The sequence below is a fragment of the Protopterus annectens genome, chromosome 3.part0 (genome assembly GCF_019279795.1).
Source record: "Protopterus annectens isolate FY-2018-M chromosome 3.part0, PAN1.0, whole genome shotgun sequence".
NCBI lineage: Eukaryota > Metazoa > Chordata > Ceratodontiformes > Protopteridae > Protopterus > Protopterus annectens.
In genome coordinates this window covers 1,816,306,921-1,816,331,893 of record NC_056731.1, presented here as the reverse complement: position 1 = coordinate 1,816,331,893, position 24,973 = coordinate 1,816,306,921, and the positions used below count along the sequence as shown (strand labels likewise).

General features: G+C 44.8%; 1 protein-coding gene across 4 annotated transcripts in view; it reads left to right on the top strand.

The window, feature by feature from the left end:
• Window positions 1-24,973, top strand: part of ALS2CL (ALS2 C-terminal like) — a 2,758,770-nt gene that overhangs the window by 383,964 nt on the left and 2,349,833 nt on the right. For all 4 annotated transcript variants that reach the window (XM_044065874.1, XM_044065873.1, XM_044065871.1 and 1 more), the window contains one exon: window positions 2,249-2,401. In XM_044065874.1, the coding sequence (XP_043921809.1) occupies window positions 2,312-2,401 (90 nt within the window). In that variant the 5' untranslated portion in view covers window positions 2,249-2,311. The remainder of the gene's footprint in view (window positions 1-2,248; window positions 2,402-24,973) is intronic.

Here is a 24,973-nt window from a genome sequence, read left to right as displayed (position 1 = left end):
GTTATTTCATAATATGTGACATTAATGGATAGACAGTTATAACATTTTGGTGCAGTGAGACTTCCAGATTTTTTTCTGTGAAATTATACAAAAATTTTAGTATGTATTTTTTCAAGTGACTTTGTAATATTAAGTACTGATTCTTAGCAGCTGCATCTTCAGCCAGCTCTGAATAATCATCCCTAACACGCGTTATTAAAACAGGGCCCTAAAATAGTCCCTAAACTACTTTGCATGTCTTTAGTCTTGCATCTAAACCATTAGCAATCTTGGTGTTTAAGGATATTTTTTATTTATTTATTTTATTTGTTAACCGGGTAGTGTCTGACTGGGCCAGAAGCCCTTTTTGAGCAGAGGCCCGGGGAGAAAACTCTTTAAACAAAAACTTACAATAATAATAATAATTTATAATAAAGTAATCAGATGAGAGTACAAACAGTGTACACAAATAGAGTGTAAAGTGGACAGACAATCCATTATGGACTTACAGAGCATACAAAAATACAGTGACAGAATGCAATATAAATTCAGAGCCAGCAAGCATGGATATAAACAGAGAAATAATGACAGAGAGCTAAATTACTATTAGAAGTATGTGTACAGTATGGGGTAGATTCAATGAATCTGTGTCCAACAAAGAAACTGTGTGAAAGATGTTATGAGTCTGCAAAGTTTAGAGATGGTGGGGGTAAAGTAAGAGGATAGAATATAGAGGATAATGTAAGGGTATAGGGTAGGTAGGTATTGTCTCTCTTGAATAAAGCGGTCACAGAAGCGTACTAACGAATTCCAGTTTCTGTGACCGCTTTTTTGTTGTTTTATTCAAGGTATTGTCTCCTTTTGTTCCTCCCTCATTAGGCCAGTCATTGAGTACAATACCCCATTTGGCATGTACCTCACTAAACACCTGCAACAACTGGAGAGGCTGCAAACATACCTCACAAAGAGGATCCTAGGCCTTAAACATTTGTCCTATATGGACACTCAAAAAACTCCAACTATTCCCTGTCTCATATCGCCTACTTACAGGCGATCTCTGCTTGACTTACAAAGCCATGTCTGACCCAGCTCTGTTAGAAATGCTACATCTAAAGGAATTCCAATCCCTCCGCACCACATGCTCCAGAGACCTTAACCTCATTACCACAATCAACAGAACATGCTGGAGGATAGGTTCATAACCCAGAGACTGAGCATGCTATGTTATAGACTTCCCATACATGTCAAGCAGAGCACCTGACTGTCCCTTTTGAATAGAAATCTTGATGAGTGGGTGGGAAATAGAAAAATCACCCCAGGGATCACTCCAGTGGCTTTACTTGACAGAGGCACTTGGAACTAAGGTCTGGTGGCACGATGCCAGGGTAATCCTATGGGCTAAGCTTGTAAAGACTCCAGGGCCATTAGCCTAGTACACACCTATGAAACTATAGAGAGGCAGTTGTCCTGGTTAATAGCAGGAGCAGAGCCAGTGTTTGACTAGGTAGTTCTTTAGGAGTTGTTTGAACTCGTGGTGGCGAGGGTTTTGAGTAATGGGATATGGAAGAGTGTTCCGTAATTTGGCAACTTTGTGGCAGTAAAGTGAGTCTCCGTGGCGATTGTGAGAGTGGGAGACCTTTAGCATTTGGTTGTTGGAGGATCTACTGGAGCAGGTATTAGTACTAGGTTGGACAAGGCTAGAGAGAACAGGGCAGTTACTGGGTTGTTAGATTATTTTGTGGACCAAGGCCATTTGGTTAAGTGATAAAAGGTTGGGGAGTTCTAGCCATTTGAGCTGGGAAAGGGCAGTACAGTGGTGAGTCCTATATGGTTGATTAGTTGCAAACTAGGCTATTTGGTTGTAACAGGATTCTAGGTTATTGAGCTCAGTCTTGTGTAAGTTTGTGAATATGTGAGATCCATATAAGAGTGTGGAAAGCAAGTATGACCGAACAGTGGCTTGTCTGGCACTGTGAGTAAGGCATGGTTTAGCCCTAAAGAGGGTGCCACGTTTGGCATGACTTTCTTGGTAGTCAGTGAAATATGTTTGTCAAATTTTAGATACTCATCTATTGTGACTCCAAGAAGTTTAGTATGGTTGGTAGGTTCTATTTTATTATTTTATTATTATTATTATTATTTTTTTTTATTATTTTTTATTTTGGAAGGATAAAATCTATAGTTTTGAAATGCAATGCTTTGTGTGTTTTTGAATGCAAGAAAGACCTAATGGACATAAATACAATTAATTTAATACTAAATTTTACAGGTGCAGTGAAGATAGGAATGAAGCCCCCTTGTTAGTAGTCTCATTTCAAGCCAGAGCACACTGATGTCCAATTCTGAGCAGCCTAAGAGTCAAATCGGCAACTTTCGCTCACCTCATTCATTAGGAGCATCTAGTGATGAGCCCAAAAAAGAGGTAAGCTGCTATAAACATTGTAAAAATTATCCTCCTAGAGAGCATTAGGACAACATATAAACTGTACTATTCAGAGACTTAAACTGGCTAAGCATTAGAGGGATAACGTAAGTGTTACTGCAGTAAGTTTCTGTATTGTCAAGTTATAAATGATTCATAGAAAATTTAAAGTTTGTGGTAAATGACTGGTCCTTGTTAAGTTTAGTCTGTGTTTTCAAAATACTCATAATTATCCCCTATTAGCATGGATCAATAAGGTCTCCTAACATCTGTGGTTTGAAAGATCAAAGACTGCCCCCCCAAGACCATTTAAGACCAACTGGTCAGGTAGTTCAACAAAGACACCAGCAGTGTTTTGTGTGTGTAAGGCTTTATCCTGCATGCTTGAGGCAAAAGCCTCTGTACCCAATCCATTTCATATTTTATTTGCATATTACTGCACCACTAAGGAAAGATTAATCCTCTTTCAGGTTGGTGAATTTGTCTCAATGGCACAAATCTGAAATAATCCATTTTTTATTTGAATAAAATCTCATAAACAGTTACAGAGTTGTCTTTTGCTTTACTTTAGATAGTATCACATTGTATTACACGGTCATCAGATGAACACATTTTTGTGACTAGACTTAAGTGGTGCTAAACATAGGTGTTTACTGAATCAATGTCTAAACCATGCTAGTACTTAAATTTTAGTAGAGACAATTTTGTGAAGGCTTGTGGGAAGGGTGCAATATAAGGCTGTCCTCTGTAAACAGTGGCTATTAAGAACTTTTCCAGGGTGTCAAAAACACTGTTTCCTTTCCCTTAATGCTCTATGGTGTCCAGCATGAAAACAGCTTCAGGGTGACTTGCTGTTTATTTTTTTTTTCCAAAAAAAGTTTTTCCTGTAAAGTTACCTTTTTTCGTTTATTCATCTGATATTCTGCTGCTAGAGTGAGGACCTCTTTGGTTTTAGGGTTTTTCTTTTCCTTCAAGAAGTCTACTTGTGTTTTTTTTTTTTTTTTTGCTTTTGCTTAGGTCTACGCCTTCCCAGTGCTAAGCAAAACATTCCTTTACTTCAGGTATTTTTTCTTCCAAACTCCTCCTACTTTCTTTGAGCTTTTCCCCTTGTTCATATGTAGACTTACCTGTCCTAGTTTTACTTTTAGGTAGCCACAGTATCTGCCTATATTGTCTAAGGGTACAGTGTACCAAAAATGCTCAATTTTTAAAGAATTTACTAATTCCAGTTCAAAATTTGGGCACAGCAGTTGAAGCTGTATTTATTTGAGCAAACGTTTTCTGCCTAACCTAGTGATAGGGAATCCCCATTCCTCTGCCTCAAGGCCCCATTCTGTAGCATTGAGTTTTCTATCTTGTGAAGAAGACAAGGTATACAAACACATGATGCTGATGCTGGTCATTAGGAGGATAGCTTCTGTGCATGTGGCAGTAATGTCTACATCAGCAAAATTTTTTACTTTGACTGTACTCTTACTGTGGGATCACAGCTCTTGGCACTGACAGCTTTGTCAACTTGGACATTGGTGCCAGTGACCTCAGAGTCAGCTGGTTCATCAGTCCAATCTTTCAGGGTTGAGCTTGGTGTAATCTTTTAGTGCCAGTGCGACACTAGCAGTATCCACTTTCCAAAAGTTGGTGTCACCGCTATTGACACTCAGCTTGGCATTGATGCTAAAATCTGTGCTATAGATGCAGATAGTTCTGTATGTGCCTTCCTTGACTCTTGCCTCAGCCCCAACATGAGCCTGTATTCAAACTGTTGGGATCATAGGAAGTTACTAGGCTAATGGCCCAAGGGTCCTTACAAGCCTAGCCAAATTTTACCCTTGGTATCATAATCTGCACCTATTGCCCCTGTCCAAGAGGGGCACAGGTGGAGCTCCTGGGGTGAATTTACAGTTACCTATCCAATCGTCCAGATTGTGTTTGAAGAGGCCCAATGAGGTGCTCTGTTTGATGTGAAGTGGGAGTATATTCCAAAGGTGTGGTAACCGCTAGGAGACAAATCTGTCCCTCCAGCAGGTTCTGCTAATGTCACATACCAGGTTTAGGTCTTTAGAGTGAGTAACCCCATGTGCCATTTGACTTGTGGATGTACAACATTCCCAATAAAGTGGGGTCAGAGATCACCTTATATGCAAGGCAGAGATCACCTCTAAGTAGTCTGAAACAGAATAAAGTGACAGTGATTTCAACCGACACGCGTAGGATAGCTGCTGAAGATCTTGATTTTCTTTTTTTTTTTTTTTTGAGAGGCACCTTTGTGGTCTCTGCAATTGCTGCAGATGCTTTGAAAGGTACATGCCAAGAGGGACGTTGTACTCCGTTAGTACAGGGAGCTGATAACATCACTTTTTCTTGAAGCAATTCCCTTACTTATCAGGTGAGCCATATAAAATGTCCTTCTTACCACTCTGGAGGTATGGTGATCATAAGCAAGGTTGCTGTCAACTTGAGTGCCCAGATCTCATACCATTGAGAGCGTACTTGGGGTATTGCCATTGATGGGGTATTGCTCTTACTGAAAGGGATGATGATACATTTTTTTTGCATTGAGTTTGAGGCCATGACTTTGGTACTAATCATTTTGTTTGCAAAAGACCTTCTTGAAGGATGTTGACATCGTTTGTAGATTCTGTGAGCGCACCCAGTTTGCAGTTGTTGGCAAACTTTGTCAGCCACAGTCCCTTGCCTGTAGCTTGTACTTTGGAGAAATAATTCCAAACAGTAGCGATCCCAGGACTGATCCCTGTGGAACACCACTCGTAACAGGTCTGCTGTTGGAGGTGGATTCTCCTGTTTTGACTGGGTTCTATCAGAGAGCCAGTTTGCAACCCACCTTATGATATAAGGGTTGATGTTTAGCTGGGAGAGTTTGTCAATGATGCCCAAGTGAGGTACAGTGTCAAACTCCTTGGCCAGGTCTAGGCAGGCTGTAAGCCAAGATTTCCCCTTGTCCAAGGCCCTTATGACTGTCTCGAAGAAGTCCACCAGGTTTAATAAGCATGATCTCCCCTTGACAAATCAAACTCGGTATGATTTAGTGTTTGGAGATTATCTATATCTTTGTTAATAAGGTCCATGATGATTCTCATCATGGCCTTCCATATAAAGCTAGTTAGGCTAATAGGTCTGTAGTTCCCAGGGTCAGTAAAACCACCACCTTTGTGCACCTTTGTGCAGGGGGAGTCCTGTGGCTGTTTTTCACTCAGCTGGGATGAAGCCGGTTCTTAGATTGTGATTGAAAAGAGTAGTCAATGGTGATGCTAATTCTTCTTTGAGCTCATGTAGGATGCACCCTGGGATGTTGTGTTTTTGGCCTTAGGGCATTTACAACCTGCTGTTTAGAGATGCAAGATAGGGGACAGGTGGTAGGGATGTCCTGAAGTAAGTGTGGCGAGGATGGGGGAGTGAAGTTTTCATCGAACCTGTTGGCTATGTCCACCGCCTCAGTGTATATGTTACCAATAACTACCAGTTTGGTGCAAATCTCAGTCTTACCTTTTAGGTTACGGATGTAACTAAAGAATACCTTATGGTTGTCCTTGGTTGAGGAAGCTAACTTGGATTCGTAGTTTTCCTTGGAGGACTTCACAAAAAGTCTTATGTGCTTATTTAAGCTGAGGAGGGAGTGTCTCCAGTTTAGAGCCCGTTCCTTCTTACTGTTGAACAGCAGATGTTATGTGATCCTATCTCGCCTACATTCTGACTGATGGGTTCGGAGCCGATCCCTCGGCTCCGACTCGGCACGCTTATGCCAAAGAGCGAAGTCTCTTATTGGCTGAGCTTACTATATCCCAGGATGCACCACTACCAGTCCCCCAGATCTCGTTTGCCGCTAACCTGCGAAGACGTGGTCTCGAGCTGGCTGAGCTGAGTAGTAAATTTACTAACTTTTTCTGTCAGTTTTTTGCTGTTCTTGTCTTAAAAAGCTGTTTTAACGGCTATTCTTCTCTTTTGTGTGTGTTTGGGGTTTGTTAAAGACTTGTTGTGTGATTGGGTTGAGTTTGGTTTAGGCCCCCTTCATCTAGGGCCTTCCCGGTCAGTCAACCCTCCTAAAACCTTACAGGGTTTCAAAGTTCCTTGTTATTTGCGCTTTTAAGCGATAACTGTAAGCCTATTATTAGGTGGTGTCAATCAGAAAGTCAGTAATTGTATTTTTTCTGTCAAAAGATTACTGAAATTGTTTTACCATAATGTCTCAAAATCCTAGGCCTTCGGGCTTCAAAAAATGCACCAAATGCAATTTCAAAATGTCCATCACAGACGATCACTCGCTCTGTGTGTATTGTTTGGGTGCAAAACACTTACAGGAGTCATGCAGCGTGTGTCACGCTTTTTCCTCAAGGGTCCTCCAGGAGAGGAAAAATAAACTGTTTCTTAAGGGGTTAATAAAACCTTCTTTTGAAGAAGCCTTGGCATCCTCTCCTTCTCCGGCTAAAAAGAAAAGGGCGTCGGTTCCGACCAGTCCGTCGGATCCGACCGCCAAAAAACATAGGCAGGCCTCTCCTTCGGCTCCAAGGACTTGGAGCCGAGGACGGAACGGTCTGCCTCGATGCCACCAGTCTCGACTCCTCTGGCTTCGAGCCGATGGCTGGGGCATCGAGGCGGGTCACCGCCGGCTCCACTGGTCTCGGAGCCGACAAAGGTCGTCGCTCAGACACTTCCTGCTCGGCGAAGTCCACCTCGGCACCGATGGAATCTAGTGTGTGTATTCCTTGGCGCCGATAGTCATCGAAGTCGCCGGAGCCGGTCCCCTAGCCCTTTGGGGCCGTTGGAGAGGCCGTCTCGAACCCGTTCAGTTTCCTCTCGGTCTTCGAGGATGTCGGATTCAGATATAGACAGGGTGCTCCAAAGACTGTTCCAGTCCCCAGTCTTCCAAAAATTTGTTTCGGTTCCGACCCAGTTGGCTTGAGCCGATAACCCTGGCCCACGTCATTGGCATTCCTACTCCGACTGGATTGGCTCCGTCGGATCAGGTGCTGTTGGAGCCGGTGGAGATCTTAGGGTCGGCTCCGACCCTTACTCCAACCCAGGCCTTCGGGTCCGAGTTTGGTACACGGACTTCTTCGGCTGGACCCGGGGTGATGTTTCGGGACCTATGCTTTCGGTTCCGAGCCTCCCCCTCGGTGCTTCGGCTGCGGGACTTCCGTCGGCTATCATGGCCCCGGGGACCGGACACTCCCAGGATTCTGGGGGTCCGGCTTTCAGAGCCATGAGGAGTGCCTTGGCCAAGTCTTCTTCGGCCGTCTCTCCGGCTTTACCGGCACCTTCCCTGGGCGTGGAGACTGGGTCTTTGGCAGTTCCTCTGTCCGTAGGCAGCGGAGCCCCTGGGCCTGAGGTTACCCCCATTGGGGGTTCCCCTCCTCCTGAGGGTTCCTCGGAGTTGTCTTCGGAGGAACCCCCAAGGAAGAGATCGTGCAAGAGGAAGCACGTGGACTCCCCCGAGTCTATTACATCGGACACTGATCTTGATGATGCAGAGGGGTCCTCGAAGTTGTCCTCGGATGATGTCTCATTTGCAGACATCTTAGAGATCCTCAAACAACGAGGCGGCTGGATATCCAAACCCCCCTCTGCTGATGAGTCAGTGCTCCTCAAGGCCTTTGGGGCTCAGCCCTCCGCCTCCTGGGTGTCTCCGCCCTTCGACGAGCTTCTGGATTTAGTTTGTCGGAGGGCATGGGAACATCCAGATACCGTGGAACCAGTCCCTTCTCGTCCAAATAAATTTTTGTCTGCCCCACCCGAGAAGGAGTTCCTCACTAAAGGCGTGGCTGTAGATGCCATGGTGGTGGCATCTGCTACACAACAGGACGTGGCAGAGGCTTCAACGTCCGTCCATCCTCCTAATAAGGAGTCTAGGAGCATGGACAGGTGCGGAAGCGCACCCTGACTTCAGCGGCCTTTACTTTAAGGTCTCTGAATTATTTGGCACATTTTACCAGGCTTCAGAGGGATCTGGTCAAGGAGTTGTCAGATTCCTCTCGGGTAACCTACCTGAGCAGCTAGCCCAGTCGGTTAGCTCTCAGTTGGCTATCCTTACGTCAATTTCTAACTCGTCCATGAGGCTCATTTCCTATGCGGCCGAAGGGGTGGGTAGAGCGGCAGGCACAGGCGTGGCTCTACGGAGACAAGCCTGGCTCCGCTTGTGTCAGTTCGGAGGCCTTCAAGTCTTCCTTCGCGACGCTCCCTTTGATGGGTCCTCTTTGTTTGGACCCAAGGTTAAAGACACCCTTACCGCTGTGAGCAAGAGGGAAAAACTTTATCTGCCGTAGGTGCCCGTTATTCCACTCCCTTTCGGCCTTACCCCAAGGCTAAAGGAGGGGAAGATGTGGTTCCGCAAATCTCGTAAGTTTTTCCCCAACAGCAGGAAGATTCCCTTCCAGAGGCAGAGGACGGGAAATTTTTCTGGGAGACGCCGTCCCAGACGCGGCAGAGGGCCCCGCAATTCTGGAGCCCGCGAGACCTTTCGTGGCTCTTCAGCCTCCCACACATCATGAGGGATTGCCCCGCTGTGCTGCTCGAGCCAGTCGGGTGTCGTTGCCAAGCACCTAAAAGCCTGGGAATCAATCACTCAGGACAGATGGGTGCTTCGGATCATTGCCGGAGGTTACACCATCCCATTCACATACTCACCCCACCGTCCAAAAATCCCGGACCCACCACCCAGTCAAGGGAAATAGCAGCCGCAGAAGCTTTAAAGCTGCTAGAAAAAGGAGTCATCCAACCGGTCCCCACAGACCAGATCGGATCAGGAAATTACTCCAGGTTCTTTTAGTGCCAAAAGACAGGGGACCTGAGACCAATATTGGATCTCAGCAGACTGAACCAATCCGTCACGAAATCCAAATTCCGAATGGTCACGTTACAATCCATTCTCCCATTGTTGGAGAAGGATGTTTGGATGTGCTCCATAGACCTCAAGGACGCCTATTATCACATACCGATACACCAGGCGTCCAGGAGGTATCTGCGCTTCAGCCTGGGAGTCAGTCATTACCAGTTTTGTGCTCTGCACTTTGGTCTCACCACAGCCCCCAGGGTGTTCACCAAGTGTTTGGCAGTAGTGACGGCTCACCTGAGAAGTCTTGGATTCCAAGTGTTTCCCTATCTGGACGACTGGCTCCTGACTCCCACCACCAGGCATCTACTAATGGACAACCTCAAAGCCACCATCTCCCTGGGTGCTACCCTGGGGATTACATTCAATTGGTCAAAGTCTGTCTTGCTGCCCTCTCAGCGCATAAGGTTCATAGGAGCAGAGATAGACTCAAAATTGATGTGCGTCTTTCTTCCTGCCGAAAGGATCCAAACTTTACAGAGCCAAGTTCAAGCTCTGATCTCGAGATCCAAAGCCCCAGCCAGGATGGTTCTACAAGTTTTAGGTTCAATGTCTGCCACGGTTCTTTTAGTTCCTCTGGCAAGATTGCACATGAGGATTCTTCAGTGGCTATTGTCAACTCAATGGTCCTTTCAGGATCTTCCCCTCAATCATCACATCATGATTACGGAAACATGCAAACGGGACCTTCGCTGGTGGCTTCAGACATCCAATCTAAATCAAGGAAGCCCCTTTGTTATTCCCTCTCCAGTGGTTACCCTGACGACAGATTCCTCCCAGATAGGGTGGGGGGGGCATTGTCTGGGCAGGTTGGTTCAGGGCTCCTGGCTTCCAGACGAAGCTCTTCTCCACATCAATGTGTTGGAGATGAGGGCTGTACTTCTATCCCTACAGGCCTTACATGAGTTTCTTCCTCAGGGCATCATCGCCATCCACACAGACAACATGTCGGTGGTCTGGTATCTGAACAAACAAGGAGGGACCAGATCTTACCCCCTTTGCAGAGAGGCCATGAGGGTGTGGGAATGGGCTGTAGCTACCAACCGCTTCTTGGTAGCGACCCACATTCCGGGGAAATCAAATATATTGGCAGACAAATTGAGCAGGACAATTCTCTCTCCTCACGAGTGGTCCCTAAACGAAACAGTAACAGCTCAGGTTTTCAGGAGATGGGGGACGCCGTGCTGCGACCTTTTTGCAACTCCACTGAACACCAAGTGCAAAAGGTTCTTCTCCTTGACTCCACATCAGGGAGTACCAGCTATGGATGCTCTAGCACAACCTTGGCCAACAGGGCTACTTTATGCCTTTCCTCCGATTCCACTTCTCTCCAAAGTCATTCAAAAAGCTTCTCAATTGGGGTCCGCAATGATACTGATTGCCCCATACTGGCCTCGTCAGGTATGGTTTCCTTACCTGAAGAAACATGCGGTGGACGATCCGTGGACTTTAGACCTAATTCCGGACCTGCTAATTCATCAGTCGGGACAACAGCATCAGTCCCTTCGATCTTTGAAGTTGACAGCTTGGCTCCTCCACTTCCGACTTTAGTCAGAAGTCACACATTAGACCCGGAAGTTGTTCACATTTTATCTTCGGCCCACAAACCCACCACTAACAAATTGTACCTCAGTAAGTGGAAGAGGTTTGCTGTCTGGGCTCAACTCAAGGGCTTAGACCCTATCACTGCTCCTATCCCAGAGGTTTTGAAATTTTTAACATCCCTATTTAATCAGGGATCTTCTGTCTCTACTATTAAAGTCCAACTAGCGGCAATCTCTAAATTTCACGAGTCCATGGATCCTCCATTGATGAGCTGCAGACTGTGCAAAACTTTCATTAAAGGTGCGGGTCTGTTGAGACCCCCAGTTTATCATCCTGCGCCTCCGTGGGATCTAGATTTAGTGCTTCGTGCATTGACATCTTCCCCGTTCGAACCGGCTGCTACATGTGAGTTAAAATATCTGTCTTGGAAAACTGCTTTCTTAGTTGCAATTACTTCTGCAAGAAGAGTTTCAGAGCTTCAAGCCCTGTCCATTAAACCACCGTACTTGATTTTCCACAAGGACAGAGTATCTCTTAGGCCTAATCCATCCTTTGTCCCAAAGGTCTGTTCTAATCTTTGTCTCCAACAGTCTCTAGAGCTACCAGTTTTCTTCCCAAATTTCTCCAATGAAGCAGAATATACTCTCCATAAATTGGATGTTCACAGGCAATTACGCTTCTATTTAGACAGGACTCAGCAACTTCGTAAGTCAGACCAGTTGTTTGTGTCCTTCTCAGATAATAAATTGGGTTGAACCATCACAAAAGCTACTATTTCCAAATGTATTAGAGATTGCATAACTCAGGCTTATTCTTCTTCGAATAAGCAACTTACAACATCTATTAAAGCTCATTCTACCAGAGCTATGGCTACTTCTATAGCTTTTCATTCCAAGCTCGCTATATCGGAGATTTGTGCTGCGGCTACTTGGTCCAATCCGCACACTTTCATTTCCCACTACAAATTGGATGTGGCATCTAAAGGACGAGCATCATTTGGTTCCACGGTACTCAGGAGTGTTTTCCAGTGAGCCACCCAGGATTCAGGTGCTAGGGACGCTGTCCCATCAGTCAGAATGTAGGCGAGATAGGATCACATAACATCTTTTAGTTATGTACTCACCATAACTTCAGATGTTTGGGATCCATCTCGCCTACATTCCTAATACCCACCCTCCTTCCCCCTGCCTTGGAGATCAGAAGAGATTGAACGGTTTTGAGTTCTACTGTTTTATCTTGTTCCATCTGACGATGTTATATAAGCAGGGCGTGCATGTGTGCATGTATGCGGACAAACTAGATCTGGGGGACTGGTAGTGGTGCATCCTGGGATATAGTAAGCTCAGCCAATAAGAGACTTCGCTCTTTGGCATAAGCGTGCCGAGTCGGAGCCGAGGGATCGGCTCCGAACCCATCAGTCAGAATGTAGGCGAGATGGATCCCAAACATCTGAAGTTATGGTGAGTACATAACTAAAAGTTTCTTCCTTTTATTGTAAAGCCTGTTAATGGTGGTTGTCCACTAGGCAGGTGTGTGTTTCCTTGAAGAGCTTGATGTTCTTCGTCTCACATTGCTGCAGTCATGACCTGTGGGTAGTCCGCTGTCCTTGGTCGGCCCGAATACCAAAGGGCTAGGCTGGCGTCGGTCATTGTCGCTTAGAGCTGACATCAGTACGCAGTAGTACTTAAGCGCATGACCGACGCCATATCCTCAGTCTTTCTTGCCGCGTGGTCCGAAGCAGAAGCATTGTTTGTGAGTGCCGTTCGGCGTTCTGAAATTTTCATTTACCGAGTTTCAGACCGAAGACCAAGTTGGGCTAAGTACCCCGTTGGGGAAATTTTTGTTTTTTCTTGCCTCAGTTATCCGGATGTCAGAAAAAGTTAATAATTGCATTTCTTGTGGGAAACAGATACCTCATAGGGATTATCATTCTCTTTGTGTTCCTTGCTTAGGGCCTGAGCACGACGTAGTCGGGTGTCGCTTTTATGCTAGATTTAATAAGCGCACCATTAAGCGAAGGTTAGACTGTGCCAGGCTTGTTTTCGGTAAGCGGTGTAACTATAACATGCCGTTGGATCCTCCGACGCCCGCTACCGCTAAGAAACGTAAGGATAAATCTTTGAGATCTAAACCGGATGAGTCGTCCGTTGCGGACGCCAGTTCTTCGGAGCCTCCGTTTGAATCTATGGATCCTGCCGAGGGTTCGGCTGAATCCCAGGGGGAACCTTTACTTTTACAGGAGTTGGCCTCTCAGGAGTTAGGACAGGCCAAGGGTGCTTCTCAGGTTTCAGTAGTTCCATCCTTACAAAAGGTTATTAGGCCTTCTACTTCAGTGGCTAAAGGCCATGCTAAGGCCAAACCTGGTCTTGTTGGATCGGGTCATTCTTCTAGCTCTCCAGCCCCTGTTCCTAAAAAACATATGTTGAAAATGGCGGAGGACTTGATTACTTTGATAAGGGGCTCTATGCCCCCCCAGAGAAAAGGCCTAGGGTGGAGGCAGATTTAGAGGGAATGGATCATTCCTCGGACTACTCTGATTCCTCAGCTGAAGAAATTCAGGATTTTCCTTCCTATTCTGATTCGGATGCAGAGGACTCCTGTCCTTCTGCTTCTCCTCCAGAAGATCTTTCCTTTTCTGAAACTTTACATACCATGAGGGAGCATTTCAAGTGGGAAGGTCAAGATTTTTCAGAGTCTCGGTAAAGGCTTAGGGAATTTTTGTTTCTGCCACAACATAGACCCTTGGCTATTCCTCCTGTCTTAGATGTTGTTCAGGATGTGTTTTCTGAATCTTCCCTTAATCCTGATTCTCTGCCTCCGGCCCCTGTTAAGCCTGACAGGTATTACAGAGTTCCAGAAGCTCATAAGTACTTGTATAAGAGTCCTAGGGCTGATCCGGAAACCATTATTCAAGGACCTAAGGGTGTTAAGGCTTCTGTGGCTAAAAATCCAGTCCCTGTGGATAAAGATTCTAGGGCGTTAGACAGGTGGGGGAAAAAAGTGTACACCTCCTCTACGTTAGCTATGAGGGCTTTGAATTGCCAATTTCATATGCTGAAGTATCAAAATTTTTTATTAGGCCAATTGAAGTCTAAGGTGGATGCTTTATCTGAGGGTATAGAGTGTAAGGAGCTCCAGGAGTTGGTTCATGCATCAGATCAAGTTGGCAAGCATTCTTTGCAGTGTGGTTTTGATGCTCTTCAGGCTTCTTCTAGGGTGGCTGCTACAGGTTCAGTTATTCATAGACATGCCTGGCTTAAGGATCAAAATTTGTCAGAACTTGTAAAGGCTCGAATTTTGGATGCTCCTCTTCAGTCTGAAGTTCTTTTTGGTTCTCCTGTGGAATCAGTTTTGAAAAAGATGGAAGATAAGGCTAAGTCTATGCAAACGGTCAAGGATTTTTTGCAGGTGCAGCCCCCTAAGTTTAGTAGGAATTGACTTGCTAGGGGATGGTCTTATCCTTCTTCGGATTATCAGCCTAAGGGCAGGTCTAGACGTGGTAGAGGCAGGGTTCACGCTCAGGGTTCCTTCAGACCTAGGACTTGGAGTTCTGCACAGTCTTCTGGTGAGGGCAGGGGTCAGCCCTTTCGTAAGCAGACCCAATGACCTGTATCTTCCGCTGCCAGACCCTCCCTTACTGGCAGCTCCTCTGGGAGGAAAGTTGGGACTTTTCAAAGAAAACTGGAATTTGATCACCCAAGACAAATGGGTGTTGGATATAATAAATCGAGGTTACAAGTTTTATTTTCACACTTTTCCTCCTTTCAAAGGCATGCCGGATGTGCCTCCTCAGCAAAGGCTGGAGGCTCAGAAACAGATTTCTTTACTTTTGCAGATGGAGGCAATTCAGGTGGTCCCTCCTTCAGAAGTAGGCCTAGGATTTTATTCCCGTCTATTCCTGGTGCCAAAGAAAGGAAACACTTGGAGGCCAATTCGGGATTTGTCCATTCTCAACACCTACCTAGAAATTCCAAAGTTCAAGATGTTAACATTACAACAACTTCTGCCTATGATAGGCAAAGATCATTGGATGGTAACCCTGGATCTCAAAGAGGCCTATCTTCACATCCCTATCAAGCCCAGCTGCAGGAGATTCCTGAGATTTTGGGCTGGTACTTCACATGATCAATTCTCTGCATTGCCCTTTGGCTTATCTACTGCGCCCAGGGTGTTCACAAAAGTTCTGGCTCCTGTGATTGCTTTCTTCAGACAGGGAGGAATACAAATTTATCCTTATTTGGACGATTGCCTGATTCTTGCTCAAAACAAAGACAAATTACTACAGCATCTCCACTATGTAATGACAGTTTTAAGGTGCCTAGGGTATACTGTGAACGAAATAAAGTCCAGTCTAGTGCCCTCTCAGGACATGTGCTTTCTGGGTGTGAGACTGAATACTGCCTCTCAGATGGCATTTCTGACCCCGGACAAACAAAGAACTCTTCCTCTCTACTTCCAGCAGTTATCAGTAATGTCCAGGCTGACTGCAAGGACAGTCCTCCAAGCCTTGGGGTTCATGGCATCTTGCATTCTAGTACTTCCCAATGCCAAACTGCATATGAGAAAGCTACAATGGTATCTCAAAAGTGTGTGGGCTCAACACTGCCACAGTTTGGACACTGTCATTCGGATTATACCTTGCATCCAGAAAGAATTACTTTGGTGGGCTCAGGAATGTCACCTAAACAAGGGACTCTCTGTGTCCAGACCAGAGGCGAGTCAGATCCTAACGACGGATGCCTCGGACTTGGCTTGGGGAGCACACTTCAGTGGAAAATGGATACAAGACATGTGGCCTCCCAAACTACTACATTTGCATATCAACATGAAGGAGATGTTAGCAGTTCAATTTGCTTTGATGGCATTCAAGGAACTCCTTCAGCCAGGACAGGTGTTGATACAAACAGACAACACAACAGTCATGTGGTACATCAACAAGCAGGGGGGAACCCATTCCTACCCTCTTTGCAGACAAGCAATGATTTTATGGGAGACTGCTCTGGGTTTGCGAATCAATCTTCAAGCAAGGTTTCTGCCAGGAGCACAGAACTCCCTAGCAGATATTTTGAGCAGACAAATGGTGGAGCCCCACGAGTGGAAACTGGATCCTCAGATTTTCAAACAATTGACTGTGGCTTGGGGAACTCCAGACATAGATCTGTTCGCTTCCCCACTGAATTTTCAACTTCCAAAATTTTGCACAAAGATGTTCCACCCAGATGCTTGGAAAGTGGATGCTCTGTCTTTCAGTTGGAACAACCTTCACGTTTATGCTTTTCCTCCTCTGCCTCTTCTCCCCAAGGTACTCTTGAAAGTCAGACGGGACAAGCCTTGCATGATTCTAATAGCACCAGACTGGCCACGTCAACATTGGAATCCTCTGCTGAGGAATTTAATCCAGGAACCTCCTTGGCCTCTGCCACAGGTTCCTCATTTGTTGTCCCAGTCAAACAATCATTTTCTCAATGTTCAGGTGCAGTCCCTCCATCTGACAGCCTGGCGTATTCTGTGATGGAACCGGTAGGGTCTCAGCTTCCTCAACAGGTTTTAGATGTCATTTTGGAAGCTAGGCGGCCTAGCACTAGAAAGGTTTATGCTGATAAATGGAAGAGATTTTTTCTTTGGAGCACTGCAAAGGGTTTTGATGTTTCAGTGCCTAATTTGAGTTTTGCACTACAGTACCTTACTGAATTACTGGACAAGGGTTTGTCATTCTCTTCTGTGAAGGTTCATGCTGCAGCCATTTCTGCTCACTATGATTGTGACCCTCCTTTATTTTCCCATCCTTTGTTCAAACAATTTCTTAGAGGGGCAAAGAATATAAGACCCCCATGTAGCGCTCCTACTCCTTCTTGGGATCTCAATTTTGTTTTGGAGAAACTTACTTTACCTCCTTTTGAACCTGCAGCTACGTCTGAACTGAAGTTTTTGTCTTGGAAGACTGCTTTTTTGTTGGCCATTACCTCTGCCAGGAGGGTTTCTGAATTGCAGGCTCTCATGGCAGTTGAACCTTTTTTGATATTCCATAAGGATAGAGTTTCTTTGCGGACTAACCCTACTTTTATGCCTAAAGTGATTTCTAGTGTGGCCTTGAATCAGTCTATTCACTTGCCTACTTTTTATGCTGAACCCCAGAATAAAGGGGAAAAAGTCTTGCATTCTTTGGATATCCATAGGCAGTTACGTTACTACTTGAACAGAACTAAGGAGTTATTTGTTTCTTTTGCTTTGAGTTCGCAGGGGAAAGCTGTTTCTAAGCAGACTATTTCAAAGTGGATTGGTCATTGTATTGCCTTTTGTTATTCTCATCATGGGAAGGATGTCCCTGCTGGGATCAGGCCTCATTCTACTAGGGCTACTGCCACTTCTACTGCTTTTTTGAGGGGTGTGGCTACTAAGGATATTTTGGAAGCAGCTACTTGGAGTTCTGTACACACTTTCACTAAGCATTACCATCTCCCTCTCTATTCCAAGTCCAGGGCTGGGTTTGCCACTGCAGTTTTACAGGGCATGTTAGCAGCCCCTAATTCTTTGTAATTTGCCAGCCTCCCTTTTCCTTTGCTTTGGGATTCTACCCACAGGTCATGACTGCAGCAATGTGAGACGAAGAACATAGTACAGTTTTGTACTTACCATAAATGTAGATGTTCGAGGATCTACATTGCTGCAGTCCAATTTTCCCTCCCTCCTTCCCCTCTATAGGTTGGGATTGCTGGGTTTCGTTTGGAGATATTCTTTACTTACACACTGGGGGTTGTTGGGCTTTTCCTATTTTTGGCTTTGGCCTTTCCTTTTAGGCCTTCTGACATCTGGGGCAAGAAAGACTGAGGATATGGCGTCGGTCATGCGCTTAAGTACTACTGCGTAGTGACGTCAGCTCTAAGCGATAATGACCGACGCCAGCCTAGCACTTTGGTATTCGGGCCAACCGAGGACAGCGGACTACCCACAGGTCATGACTGCAGCAATGTAGATCCTCGAACATCTACATTTATGGTAGGTACAAAACTGTACTTTTTGGTCCTTACCAGTACTGCTGAGTCATTGCAGTTATACAGGTGCTTATGTAGGGCATTGGTATAGAGCTTGGCGTAGTTACTGGTTCCGTCTGAGGGGTGAGGCACAATGAAACTATTTATACCAGGTTATAATCTGCTTTGGAGAAGTTCTTTAGTCTAGTTGCTGCAAGGGTTGGTCAGGTGCGATAGTTACCTCAAGTGAGACTGATTTATGGTTAGATCTCACCAAGGATGAACTCACAGTGAGGGAGCTACAGTGGTCTCCCATATTTGTAAGAGCCAGGTCCAGGATTTTGGTGCTTGTGAGGGTGTCAAGCAGCTGGTCCAAGACATTGCAGCTGCCAAAGTCGAGGAACTTTTGGGCAAGGGAGTTTGAGTGCAAGTAGTTCACCCAGTCAATGCTAGGGTAGTTAAACTATGGTATTAGGATGCATCTTGATGATCCGAGTAGGCAGAGTGGGTCTCTTGATTTATGGAGGGGGCTGCCAATGACTTGAATACGTGTCCTACCAACAATTAATTGCACCTGAAGTATCTCTAGGCCATCATGCTGTTTAAACCATCTGGAGGTGTATTTATCCTTGATGAATATTTATATACCACCTCCTTTGGTTTTCTTGCCTTCAGTTTGTGGTCTGAACATGTGGAAGGAGGTGTATCCCAGTAAGGCTGGAGTGCTATCAACAGCCTTAAACCAGGTCTCCGTGACTATACAAATGTCTGTGCCCTCCACGATGAGGACTGCTTCCAGTGAGTGCAGTTTAGTTCTACCATTTAGCTACATGACCTTGAGGTTGTTTTTGGTTGGTATTTTTAATTAGGAAATTTTGTTCTTGTGGCAATTTCTTGTGGCGCAGCCTAAAAAGGCACTACGGTAGTGGCAAGAGCCTTGGGCAGTATCTGAAATCCCAGGGGTGACTGAGGAAGACCATCTCTGGCAAAACATCGAGGTCTGTCGATCATGTCATCCCAGACTGACAGATACTGGATCCCCTTAGAATGACATAAAAAACTAAGCCAAATCATTTTCTATTTGTATTGAGGCTTCAGTCTAGGTGAAGGTAAAATACTGCTTAAGGCTAAGGACATTGCCCGAGACACACAGCCTGAGAGCTCAGTCATATCTCTCTTCATATAGTCCAGAGAGGTACGTCTCAAGTTGTTCACACCAACATGGACTATGACAGAGCCATAACTGTACCTGTTGTTGAGAGACTTGAGTGCATGCTTGAAATGGTGGATCCTGGCACCTGACAGACAGCTGACCATGACCTTCTTATCCAGCCTGGTAAAAGAGAGACTCTTATGACTAGTATGCTAGGTTTAGTGTTTAGCCTTATGGGCTTGATAGGTGAGACACTGGTGCATGAGCTATTGTGTGTATTGTGTTCTGCAGAGGAAGTATTATGTGTAGCATGCTTGTTTTTGTGTTTGGGAGGTCTCTGGTGTTTATGTAAGTTTGTAGCGAGGACGTCTGTGTATGTAGGTATGTGTGATGTGGGTTTAGATGGAGTAGGTGGTGAGGTTTGCATGCTGACAACCTGCTCAGTGTCAGATGTATTGACTGGCATGTGAGAGCGCATTTATTAAAGGCTTTTAATATAGTTGCATCTCTCATATGTTGAGTTTGTGTGGACTCGAAGTAGAGGGTTGTCTTTGTACATATGACAGTTGCTGCTCTGCCTCAGGATGCTCATGTCAACCAAGCTGGCTGGAGAAACTGTGGGAAATTGCCCGTTCATAGTGCTAGGTGAATTTGTATGGTCAGAAATAGGAATATGGTAGGAAAGGGGTCACACATAGGAATAACTAGTGGGCAAGTTGTGTTAATGCCTCAGAGGCTAGGCTTAATGCTACACTAGTAGGTGGAGCGGGACCGCAGAAAATCTCTTGAGACCGTTATTACAATGGGGCACTTGCATAGCTTCCCTAGTACTGCCTCTTTGCCCTGAAATGTGCTAGAGATAGGGAACTACACTGTTGGGATACAGTCGTATCTAAGGGAAAAATTGTTGACTGTCCGGCTATGATGTACAATTGCTCGGCAGTCAGAGATGCTGCACAATGAGCAGACAAGCAGAAACACGCTAAAGGGTGGCGGTTAAATAACAGAGAGTTAACACTAAAACAACTTTAAAAAAGCACAAAGGAACCAATGAGATGCTTACTCTAAGCCCCTAGGCCGGCCAACCTTTATCGGCTAGGGAACAGTCAGCACAATCCTCTCACTAGCCTAGTACCAACCTATGAACTGGAGTGCAGAAGAGCCCTTACTAATCCAAGATGGCCTGGAAAATGTGCTCAGAACAAACAGCCACTACAAACAAAGAACCAGGCCCAGAAACCGCAACTCTGAGTGTGGACTCTGTGGTACAGCTACTAGCTGCACTATTTTAGAATGAAAACACTACAGATAGGGTTGCCACCCCTCCATTTTTTTTTTCCAGACTATCCAGAAATCAAACTGATTCTCCGGTAGTCCGGAAAACACTGTACAAACTCCGGTATTCTTTTTCAAAAAGGAAACCGACTATTGGAGTTTGTAAATTGGCTGATTTACTATGCTTTTTTTTACAGAAAGGCGTACTAAATCAGCTGAAAGCAAGCAGCAGGAATGGAAAAAAGAGGGCGTTCCCCGCCGAGTGATGTCATCACAGTGTCAAAATGGGCGGGATGTGGGTGGGAGAGGGGGTGGGGTGGGCGTGGTTACTGGTGATGCGAGGGGTGTGGCTTTACTCCAGTTTTCGCCACGAAGGAAGGTGGCAACCCTAACTACAGAAATGTTTACCACAGAAGTAAAACAGCAGTGAGGCACTTTAAACAATAAAAGAATGAGGAGACTCCAGCGAATGCTTTTAACTGCAAACAAATCAGTTACATGATACACTCCTTGGCAGGAAAATCAGAATTAGTAAACAGATGCTTAACAAATAGAGAAAATTTCCAGTTATTACTTTTCAAACAGTGAAAAATGGCGAAAAACGTTTTACAAACACCGAAAAAAGTAACTAAAATGATTTAACAGGCCCGGTAAGGCAGACAATTGCAGTATAACAGTGCAGTTTTATCGTAATAAAATACAGAAAAGTTGCCAGCAGACAATAAAAAATTGCAATAAATGATGAGAATAAGCAATAAATAGCAAAAAATAAGCAAGAAAACAGAACTTATGGTCTAAGAAGCTCAGAAGCATCTAGTTGTCTGAATTCTCAGCACAGAGTTGTGGCTGTGCCTCTCCTCTGTTCAGCTCAGTATTGATATTCCTTTGGCTATCCTGCTTGTCAGGCTGCAGGATAGAAGGTCTGAAAACCCCATGCTGAGCAGTTTGTTGACATCACCATGTTTCCACATACTCCTCAGATTGGAAAGCTGCAAGGACTGTCTGGAGCTACATTTCTAAGAGGAACTACTTTGAGTTTCCTGTTGAGTAATCTACTCTTGGTGTCTACGTTGAGGAGGGTGGGGAGATGTTAAAGAATGTTAATGCATGGAAACATTTTGGACACCCTAACCTACTTACTGCATGGTTCCACCACTTGACAAAGTATATTGTAACTGGATACTGTTACAGCACAGGGCAATTGTGATTTTGTTGTTCCCATCTCAGTATGGGATCACCTGGCCTCCTAAGGACTGGAATCAGTAGTCATTGACTCCAAAGCTGACTTAGTTGAGGAGTCTACCTCTACCTGTAATGTGCTTCTAACATACCACAGCCCTGTTATCATCCCCTTGAGAATGAGTCTAGGGTTATGGACAGATTGCAGGAATAGTGTGTTTGTATGCATCATTCACCTTTGCACCTATGGCGTCAAACCATTTGTTGCAGTTTCATTGTTATTTCTTCCATTTTGAATGGCTTGCAGTGCATCTTGAGGATCAAGCCAGAGTGTGATGCACAGTTTTGCCTGGCTTTAGATAACAGTTTTTTCCAAAGATGGCATGGTATGTTTTTAAACTGTTCTATTTGATGGTTGTATACTTTTAGGACCCCAGGGGAGAACCCTCTTGGAAAATATGAAAAAGAAGGGCAAAGTCATAAGCCGTTGATATAAATTTTCAAACTCTGCAGTGGCCCTTTTCAAGTACACAGTGGAGTTAATTTCAGCTATGGTTTAGGTGTTGCTAGCAGCAGCAAAACCAGAAATAGAAATGAACCAGTTATTTCATGCATCTTTCAGAATGGTCATGCCCTCATGGTAGGGGTAATTGGCAACAACAGGGGTTCTCTGATCCAACTCAGTGGAACCCCTGAGACCTTGCATGCCTGCCCAACCTTGGTGTCAGTCGGGGTCATCTGTCCTTTCACGTGCCAGCATGGCTGGCTGCTATACTGAATGAGTGGATAAGGACAGTATTTTCCAGAGGATATACAGAATCATTCCCCTCCTCACCTCATCTCCACTGTTTGCCTTTGATAAATGAGCCACCCCATCAAAGACATGCGGGAAGAAAAAAGGTGTTCAGCTTTCTAGGGGGAAACGTGTCATTTAAAGAGGTCCCACCAGACCAGAAGGTGTTATTTCTTCAAATTGTTTTTGGTGCTGGAAAGCCAATGGACCTCGGGTCCATTCTCATCTTGAGCAGCTTAAGCCAGTTAATTCCAAAAGAAAGCTCTATGGTTATGGTGCATTCTGTCCTTTTCATTTTGTCCTTTTCATTTACTTTTCATGGACTACACAGTGGTGCAGAGGTTAACGTTGTTGCCTAACAGCAAGAGGTTCTCCGCTTTGATTCTCAACCTGGTGCCTTCTGTGCAGAGTCTGCATGTCCCCCATGCAAATTAGTACTCTGGTTTCCTCCCACATTCCAAAGGCATGCATCTGGAGTGTTTCTTCCCCGGCCTATGCTGTAAATAGGCTCTGTCTTCATCAGACTTTCCTGGTCCGAAAAAGTTAAACAAATAAAAATGTCTGTCAGAAGGAGACTGGGTATGCTGTTTGTACCTCCAAGACCTCTGCTACCATGTCAGGATAGCAAAGGAATTCATATAGGTTCATAGGCAAGTACTTGGCTATCTGCCCTTGGGTGTCATTTTAAGCTTACCCAATTTCCCTCAAAGGTGAGAATTAAACCTTGGACCTTGTATTTGTGAGGTAAACACCTTAACCATTATGTCAACCCCCACCCCCCACTTTTAAAATACCATCTTTACCAGTCCATTAAGTTATTGTACATTCCATATCCTACACCATCTGGGCCGGTTACTGTATTAACTTTTACTTTCTTAAGTAATTCATTGATCCGTCCATCTACAGCACCTTTTTTCCCTTTTTTGCATATGGGGTTGGGGTAACAGTGACAATCCTCTATGACCAAGGTTTACACCGCCAGATGGCTAGCTCTGCCGTGGTAGTTCTTCCACACCACACACTCGCATGCACATGCACATTTCCAGTTTAGAGTATCCAGTCCACCTGCTGTATGTCTTTGGAATGTGGGAGGAAATCGAAGCACTCTGAAGAAACCCACAAGAACACGGGGAGTGCATGCAGACTCCACACATAAGGCACCCGGGCAAACTCTTGCTGTGAGGCGATAATGCTATCCACTGTGCTGCCCCTTCCTTTGTCTATGAAGTATCAATGCTTTCAGATAGAAGACTTATTACCAGTTCAGGAGTCCCTCATTTGGTTTCACCTCAGGCTCAGTGCTGTTCACCAAATCCATGATTGCCATTCCAGTGACTAGAGGTTGCAGTGAGTAAAAGTCTTTTCTTAACTGGATGAGGAGTTTCTTGTCATACCTTGTTTGAGCAGGTTGTTTTCTATCTGTGAGCCACTAACAGCACTAATTCAGTAATTAGGAATAATGTTGAACACTACAATGTTTCATTTGGAGTCTTATTCTTAGTCTGTAGTCTGGATAAAGTTGCATACCTTATCTGCGTACTGGAGCCTGTATCTTCAGAAACTAGACATTCATATTATTCACTCACAGTTAATCTTGGCCCTTCTCTGTCAAAAAGGTTTGAAGCTAATGGTAGTGACAATTCTTATGGGTACCCTTCACAAAGTTTATGTGAGGGTACTTCGCTGTAAGCTGAATTCAGTGATCTCATGTTTCTAACGCAATGCATCTGCACATAAAAATATCAAACATCTGCAAAATAAATTTAAGATGGTTGCACACTGAACCTGACTTTAGGCAATCCATTTTTGATCCCTACCATCAAGTGGCTATCATCATCACGGACACCTCTGCTCTTGGTGGAAGGGCCATTGTCAAGGGCAGATTGTTTAAGGGTGTAGCCATAACTGGAAGCTAGTGTATAAATCAGTAATCTGAAGATTATGACAGTACTTTTGACACTACAAACCTTCCTACCCCAAGGTGAGATAGCTATCTTCCCCCCCTTACAACATGGTAGTGGTTTGTTACATCAACAAACAAGAGAAAGCCCACTTCTGTCCCATGTGTTAAGAAGCAGTAAAGTTTGATATATTGACCAGCTGATTTCTGGTGGAAAATAATATTCCTGAGAAAGCCAGCTTCTTGGTGAACAAGGTCAGTCTTTGTCTTCTGATGTCACATGAGTGATCCTTCAGTTCATCTGTCATGTGGAAATTGTTCCATTGATTGGAGGGGAGCCTTGCTGCAACCTTTCAGCCGCTCCAACTAGTGCCAAATGTAGCAAATTCCTTTCCCTTATCTCCTTTGTGGAGGGACTGCTTCAATGATGCTGTCTTCCAAAATTGGCACCTAGAAGTTTCCTACACTTTTTTGCAGTTGCACTAATTCTGAGGTTCATCCAGAAAACCAAATAGCATAAATCCAGTCATTCTCTTAGCCTCATTTTGGCCTTGGCATGTGTGATTCACTTTCTTTGAGCCTCATATGTTGGAGATACTTTTCCATCTCTAACCCTTCAGTGCCTTATCATGAGGGACTGAGCTGAATGCCTTAGCTAGATCCAAGTACATGACATGTATTGCAAACCCATTGTCAAAGCAGCAAATAATATGCTCATAAATATTAATTAAATTAATCAAGAGTACCTTTGTAAAAAGCTGTAATGGGAAGTATCTCGACTGAAATCATTAGTGTGTGGAGATGAGCAACAAAGTGCATGCTCAAAACATTTTCCTAGAATGCAGGTTAGGCTGACTGGCCTGCATTTATCAATGGTGGAACAAGAATGACATTTAACAATGGGACCAACTG